The 8,374-nt window shown below is 37.2% G+C and overlaps 1 protein-coding gene across 1 annotated transcript in view; it reads right to left on the reverse strand.

The window, feature by feature from the left end:
* LOC121314126 (myosin-IIIa-like) overlaps positions 1–8,374 on the reverse strand; it is a 70,683-nt gene that overhangs the window by 25,298 nt on the left and 37,011 nt on the right. The window contains exons 11-17 of the mRNA XM_041247060.1: positions 7,943–8,047; positions 7,062–7,145; positions 5,858–6,060; positions 4,305–4,403; positions 4,088–4,202; positions 2,505–2,631; positions 449–659 (exon numbers count right to left, since the gene is read on the reverse strand). Coding sequence (XP_041102994.1) covers positions 449–659; positions 2,505–2,631; positions 4,088–4,202; positions 4,305–4,403; positions 5,858–6,060; positions 7,062–7,145; positions 7,943–8,047 — 944 coding nt within the window. The remainder of the gene's footprint in view (positions 1–448; positions 660–2,504; positions 2,632–4,087; positions 4,203–4,304; positions 4,404–5,857; positions 6,061–7,061; positions 7,146–7,942; positions 8,048–8,374) is intronic.

An 8,374-nucleotide genomic window follows, 5' to 3' on the forward strand; every position in this document is an offset into this window, starting at 1 on the left:
TTTTTTTTTTTTTTTTTAAAAATCTTATGCATTAAAAAAAAAAGTAAAAAAAAAAAAAAAAAAGTAAATTTGTGTAGAAAAAAATACAATAAGGTTGTTTAACACTGATTTCACTAACAGTATTTTTAAAGTAACAATAATAAAACTATAAAGAAACAAATTATACTAGTTACAGGAAGGAGCAGCTAAACTGTTTTTCTGTTAAGTTGACCTTTGATCATTCTATACCAAAATAATTGAATTCCTCTTTTTTTTGTCTTTGTACCTGTACAAAATGGGGCACTTCTAGTAATGCTGCAGCACCATTAGTAACACACTCATGCTATCTATTTAATGGGATTGGTAAAATACACAGGAATACAATTAAGTAATTCACCAAATAATTAAAACAATACATTAATAAATAACTATCTGAAAGTTAATGGAGCAGTTTGCTGTCTGTTCTCACCTCAGCAGAGTGTCAGGCTTGAGTAATGAGTTGATGCGGTTGACTATCCAACTAAAAAGACGTCCGTATAAAGCCTTGCCCATGGCATCTCGTACTTCACCTGCCTTCTCTACAGTATTGGGGCGTACGATTGTCTCTCCGCGAGTCACCACGCAGTGAGAGGTGAGGGCTTCCTGCAGCTCATCCGCCCGGATACAAAGCAAAGAGGAAGCTTGAGACAGAAAGCAGCCCACAGAGTAAGTTTTAATGACCAGCAAGGTGTCATACAGACATAAAAAACAGCTCTGTGTCAGATCTATATAAAGAGAATTATAAATCATGCATGAGAAATCAAACAATCTGGCCACAAATTCATAATGAATTCCGTCTGAATATTACAGGAATAACACCTGAATATCTTATACACTTTCTCGGAGTTCTGAAGCAATTCATTATGAATTCAGCCCTGTTCATTCATCATGATTTAAAAACATTTTGGTTCCCCTTTCCCCTCCATCTGTTCCTAATGAATTCACTGTTTTTTCTTCACTGATTCTTTCCCTTACTCGATCACCAGGGGATTGTGAGAAATGATAATTCATTCATGAATACAAAGAAACATGAATTAACAGGGCTGAATTCCAAATGAATTTCAGTAGAAGCCTGGTCTTCTGGACAGCTTGGGGTACATAGAAATAGTTTGTGTGAATAAACAAACGCATTTAGAAAAAAAAAACAGCAATACATCTACTGTAGTCTAAAGGCTTATTTAAACATTAGCATTCTTCTCATAGCCCCAAACACTGTGTTTCCTTAGCGTTACTCTGTTTTTCCCCTGCTAAGCAAAGCTGCCTGATGCAATGTCTTTTAAAAAAAAAAAAGAAATCTGTACAGCCATCCATCTCTAACTTTAAAACTGCTGTCATCTGGATGCAGTCACCTAGGGAAGAACAATGTTTTCTCTTGAAGTACTGGTCCTTGTTTCTTGTATGGCCCACATGTACAAGCTTTCTCTCTCACATCATCTTGGCAGAACCACATAGTTCTTCGCAGTGCTGTGGCGGTGCTTGATTCCATGGTACGTGAGTATTTCTCCAGTTTTTGTTTTGCAGTTTTTGTGTCAGTAATTGTTGACTTTCCCACACCATGCTCTTTAGCAAGTTGAACAGCATGTTCACCCTTTTCCAGCCGTTCAATCATTTTCCGTTTTTTCAGCTAGAGTAAATCCTGTCCTTTTTCGTTTCTTATTTTGTTTGAATTTGTTGGGGATGCTCTTGCAGTGCGGTTAATAAGTTGATTCGGGTTAAAGGGGTTCGAAGTAACAGGCTTCTACTGTACTTCAGAACTCCAAGGAAGTGCATAAGATATTCAGGTGTTACTCCTGTGGTACTCTGTCAGAATTTGCTGTCCTTAATCACTCTCTATGGTGAACACCATAATCACAGTGATGACTGTGATACTCTCCATGGTGAACATGATACTTAGAATGATGACTGTGACACTCTCCATGGTGAACACAATAACTGCCTTGATTCTGCACCACTCTTCACTCAACTTTTATCAAGCCTTCTTTATACTTTCAGTATTGCATTTGTCTATAATCGAATAAACTCACTTCTTTTCTTTTACAAATATTTAAATCTTTTTTCAGCTATTGCTTGATAATGAGGACCCTGTGTATGTGTGTGCACTGATTACATACATAATGTAATGGATTATTCATTTATAGTGTAATAGCACTACAACTAAACTGTAATTTATAAAAAATATGTAGAATATAGAAAAAAATAAATAAAACTAACATGGATTTAAAAAACTATTACTACTATGACTAGAAAAATAAATGTTTATGACGATTCATGTGCGAAAAGGCTAATCTGTCTTTATGTCAGACACAAAAAAAAGTCATGTTTACTAGTCTGGTCATGTCTGATCTGAAGACAAACTAAAATGCCATGAAAAGGTTACGCATATTTATTACCACAACAAAAACTCAGTCGATTTAGAGGTCATCCAAACAGATTTGCTACGAGCTGGAATAATTTTACATTCGAATTATACGATACACATAACTTACCGCTCTCCAGTACGTCAGGGTTTGAAATATTGCTTTTGTCAGTCTGATGCTCCGAGGAAACTGATGTAAAGTCAATGTTGCCGGCATTTAAAATGGCTGCTAGTACACTGTAAACACTCCCCAGTTCCTACAAATATGTAAAAAAAAACAGAAGTTAAAATACTATTTAACAATTTAATAGCATTGCCACAATTTTCAGGGTATAACTCCCACCCTGTGTATAACATAAACCTTTTCTGCAACAGAGACCTCCTGCATACCACACTATTATGGTAACTGGTATTCAATAGTGGGAACAGGTATACAACAGTGAATTCAACTCTTGTGTGCACCACAGTTATTTTCATGTAAATTTTTTCATGCCTTTTAAACAATTGTACACATTTTTACGCCGATTATTATTTGGCACTTTGAGACTAAGAGTGAGTAAAAATAGTTACCGGCAGTCTTGCTTTTCACTTAACTTTTTCCTTCCCGCTAGACTTACCCAGCTAATCTTAAGATTAACCAGGCAAAGATAGCGTCAGCCATTTTGGACTCTGGGTTGCAAAAGACCCCAGTATTCTGGTGGTTTTTAATTACAGGACCATAAGAAAGACTAGAAACAGCAGGTATATGGAATATTAGATGCCACCTTTATTTCTGTTAACTTTCAGAAGTAAAAATACACATTTGACAAGACCTACACTTCAACTGCTCATAGACAACTAACCAAAAACTAAAACTAAAAGAAAAACAATACCACTACAGATCTGGTTATCTCTGAAGACAGCACTCTGCCGAATGAGATATGACATGGCAAACTTTATTTAACAAAATTCCTAAGACATCAAAAAAAGATTCTTTAGAAAAAAAGTGGTCAGTTGACCACGACATCCTCAATTTATTGTGTCACTGTTGCTTTCTGACACCAGGCATTACCTTCATCGAATCTCTGAGAGTGAACAAACCCATGACTCTAGAATATACATTTCTCAAAAGTATCTGTATACATTCAAACTGTAGTTATTCAGTTTTCTTTATTTCACACTAATCTGTATTTCATATTAACTGTGCGTCTCTTTTGAGGCTGGTTGAAACAATGCTCTGACGAGTTTCACAGCAAACACCGATTCATCTGCCTCCCCTAGGCACTGAATTAACACTCTTACAGTACTTTAGGGATTTACAACAGTATCAGCCACCACTTGTGCCTTTGTAGTCAGTGAGCTTCTAAGTTGTGGGTTAGCATGCCACAGCCATTTTGCCTCACCTTCATTTTGAACTCCTCTGGGAACTGTATACAGGAGTCCCTCGCTAATAGATACCATTATACAGGAGTCCCTCGCTAATTCTGCAATTTGATAATTTCTGCAGAGTGTGTGCAGTATAGGTAAGGTACTGTGTACGATTGTATCTTTTCAATGCGGCCCCATGATACGCTATTTCTCACATGCTGAGAAAGGCATAAGGAGGCAGCTGAGCACAGGTTGCCAGGCTAAGTAGGCTGGTTACTATCAAGAGAGACTGGGAGTGCTTTTACTCAGATACCTTTCTGGCAAATTGAAACTCTGCAATAATGATTCTTCAATGTCTGAACTCACCTCAAGGGAAAAACCTATAACTTTGAAGCACTGTTCAACTGATTCAAACTGCTCCTTGTAGAATGAATTGTTTATGATGTCTGGGACCAGTTTAATATGCTCATTTTGAAGATACCTGGGGAAAAAAAGAAAGGACAAATGAGCATCCAAGTTTGGTGTGATATAAATACAAATATAAATAAATAAATAAATAAATAAATACACTGTGTAAGAGTACCTTGGAATTTTGTTATCTGATAACTTATAATGTGCTAGCTTCTTCCTCTCTGCCAGGCCAGCATAAACATAATAGAAAATGTGAAAGTTCCTCTCCCCTCTGTCAAGCAAAAACATGAATTAATTAATTCATTCATTCCTCTGGACACATTCTTTTCATAAGAAGCTTTGAAATTCTCAATAAAATTCCATGCAATCATGCTTTTTATCCACCAGGTGATGACAAAGTAAATAGAAATACCAGACCGGTATTATAGAACCAGTATTTAAACTATAAACAATGAGCAAGAAACTGCCATGAACAATGGTACTGAGCACAAAGCACAAATTAAAGATTGGCAAATAGAGCCCAATAATACCTAAAAAGATAGAGATGTTAACATCAGTATTCCTATCTTAAACCTTGGTTAAATGTAGATGATTTCTGTGTTGCATAGTTATTTTTATATAAATGCAGAAACTTCAGGAGTTTTATGACGAGCAGACCTCTCGAGCATTCTCATTCACAATTGAAGATAACAATGTTGTCAATGTTTCATTTTAGTAGCTGTTACAAAGCACTTTGGAGTCCTGTTGCTATTATTACTGTATTAATTGTATCTGCTCGTAATTAAACCCTCAGACCTATCATACACATTTCTTTCCCATGCCATCTGAACTGTTTGCAGTGAAGATCAGATCTGCGGCACACACGTCTCTAAAGCTGTGAGTAACCTGGTGCCTGAGCAATAAAGGGAGGGTTTGCTTTTTGCTTCAAACGCATAAATCCTGTTGCATAAGAAACACATCTAGACTTACAGTCCTCAGAAATTAAGGGGGTCGTCTGAATACATACTGCTTCAAAAGATTATACAAAGGGTATGGTACTTTAGTGTTCAGATATGTGGGGAAAGCCGTGAAAATCACAACTTCTCTCATCTGCTACCTTCCCAGAAAACTACCCAAATATGATCAAATAAATCAATAAATTGTGGCGTAGACTATTATTTAAGTAATAACTGACAAAAAACAGGAAGCTGAATGCTGGTGATTTTGTGTGTGTTGAATTTTAATATCGACTTTTGCAAGTAAATTATTGTATCATCAATATGTAGCCTATGGCTAGATGTAGTAAACAGCTCATTGCAATCAACTTATCATCGGGTGCTAATTCCCTTTGGCTAGCTTTGAGCAATCCAGCCTGAAATCTCACTGACAGGACTCATGACACCCCCCCCCCCCCACACACACACACATGTCTTGCCCCCAGTTATCAGGGGGAGGCAGGAAAGCAAACTTTGCAGAAATCACTGTCAGAACTAAATGTCAGAGACTGCAGAGAAAAACAAAGCAATAGTGCTGAGAGGATATACAGTCACTACTTCATATGTTACAACTGGTTGCACCAATAAAGAGATCAATGGAGAAAGCGTTTGAAATGATCCCCTCTGTATTTTTCAAGGGATAGGGAAATTAACTCCACTGCCTAATATTGCAATACAATCTGTGTCACTTTGTGTTACTGTAAATGGCATATACCTCTGCACGGTGTGTTTACCTAAAGTGTTTACTTACAAAGCCTGATGGTTGACTCTGGATTTCTCTAGGAGGTATTCGGAGATCTGGGCTCCAACCACTGTCCCTCCACAAGTGAACTTCATTTCCAAGTACTTGCCAAACCTGCTGGAGTTGTCATTTATAACAGTGCAGGCGTTCCCAAAGGCCTCCACCAGACTGTTCACCAGGAGTATCTTTTCTTGAAGTGTTCTGTTGTTGGCCTGTAAATGATCATTTATTTATCTTTTGTTTTTTTATGATGTCACTAGGTCTTGGACAGGTTAAACGCAAACAATTTCCATATTTAGTCTACCTTCTATTCAATTCAGAATCCTACTCGCAATAGCTGTACCATAGTAATCTGAAAAGATATTGTAGGGTTAACTTGTACTATCATTATAGAAGCAGGCACTACCTCCCTCATGTGGGAAGGTCACTTGAAGCTGTAAAGAAGGGAATTTGTCTAGACACACAAAATTGGTGTTGCATTTGGAGTACCCAGGGATTGCCACGTTGTTATATTCACTCTGAAATGAATATAAGAACTCACAAAGATTTAAAAGAAACAAAAAAAAACACGTGTTTACAGAAATTGTGGCAATCTTAAAATGTTAACAATTTCTCAAAATTAGTGCCAGCTCATCAACATGTTTGGAAAGAGTGCAGAATCTTCTTCTGAGAGCTGGGGAATTCAAATCACGACTGCAACATTACTCACCCATAATGTGCAACGTTTCTATATATTTCCTCAGCACGCAACAGGGTGGGATTTCTGCAGCATTTCACACACACACCATTTGCTCGCAATGCTAGTGGAACTCTTCTCCTTTGGGACAGACTGTCTCGCTCACATTTAAGAAAGCAATGGAATGCAGAACCCAGACTACAGTTTCAATTTAACATAGATAGCTCAGTCAGTATTGCAATTCAACAATACAACATTCGATTGATACACTAAACAACTCAATGGGTGTTCATCAGATTTAGAGTGGTGGTGGTGGTGGTGGTGGGGAGGGGTTACAATGACCCATCCCCCTCTCAGTAAGCTCATGTGAAGTTACATTTATCTTTTGGACAATTCTTTCTCAAAACTCATCACAGAAAGTTCAGCACAGGATCTTTTTTAATGAAATAACAGAAGACAATACAAAATATTTTATAACACAATTAGAAGGCATACACAGGATAAATGGTCACCTTGCAGCCCATGTAAAAGTCCTACCTTCCCAAGAACCATGAGCTGCTGGACTAAAAGATGGGCACTCTCAGTTTTCCCAGCTCCACTCTCCCCACTGATTACAATGCACTGAAAGGGACAAGAATGCCACTAACTAGTTTGCAGACCAACTGCTTATAGAAATACAACTGTGTTGCTATTTATTAGAAGCCTTAGAATGTTATAACTGTTAGTACCAACAGTTCTGCATTATTATTTGTTTATTTAACAGACGCTTTTGTCCAAGGAAACTTACAGAGACTAGGGTGTATGAACTATCATCAGCTGCCGAGTCACTTACAACAAAGTCTCCCCCGAAAGACGGACAACAAGGAGGCTAAGTGACTTACTCAGGGTCACACAGTGAGTCAGTGAGTGAACCGGCATTTGAACCGGGGACCTCCTGATTACAAGCCCTTTTCTTTAACCACTGGACCACACAGCCTCATGTTAACAAAACAATAGCTTGTGAATTCAGCTTTGCATTAATGTATTTTATTTACATTAGCTGTAACAACTGATTTGCACTCTTTAAAAGTACTTGGTATGTAAACCTAGATCAACTGATTATATAGTTATGGACCATGTAATACTATATATCAGAAAATGGATCAGAGATTTCCTTTAACCTGATTGGTCAATATGCAGTGCCTAATCTGTGGTAAAGGAGCTTGAATATTTAATCTTTTTTTCTACAGCAATCTGCTGTAAAATATGTAAATACGGTACTCGTTTATGTATTTTATCCCTTTTCTGTTTGTTGAAAGAAAATCTCGGTTCTACTACATTATATAACCACTTATACTGATCCCTAAAATAAGGTGGGGTCTGCACAAACCCACGTTATAACCGCCCACACAATTCACACTGAAAACAAAAATCTGTACCTGATCTGCATTGTAGGAAACCAGGGACTGATAGGCGATATCAGCAACAGCAAAGATGTGTGGCGGATTTGCAGTCCGCTTGGCTCCAATGTACATTTTAGTGTACTGAAGAAAACAAACACATAATGGCATAGTAAATACATGTGTACTTATATATAATTACAACGTTATTATGCAAATGTAAATGTACTTAACATGTAAATCATTTTGCATGATATATGTAAGTACACAATGGTATAAAAAAATAGTTAGGGTTGGGATTAGAGTTAGGGTTAGGATTAGGGTAATATAACACAAAAAATGTACACATTAAGTACTTTGTAACCATGCATAATAACATGTAAATGTGTGTGACTACTATGTAAATACACAGTAATTAGAGACACCTAATGTAAAGCGTTACCTTAACTCTAAAAGAACCAACTGCAGTAC

Source organism: Polyodon spathula, chromosome 4 (genome assembly GCF_017654505.1).
Source record: "Polyodon spathula isolate WHYD16114869_AA chromosome 4, ASM1765450v1, whole genome shotgun sequence".
In the NCBI taxonomy this organism is placed as follows: domain Eukaryota; kingdom Metazoa; phylum Chordata; class Actinopteri; order Acipenseriformes; family Polyodontidae; genus Polyodon; species Polyodon spathula.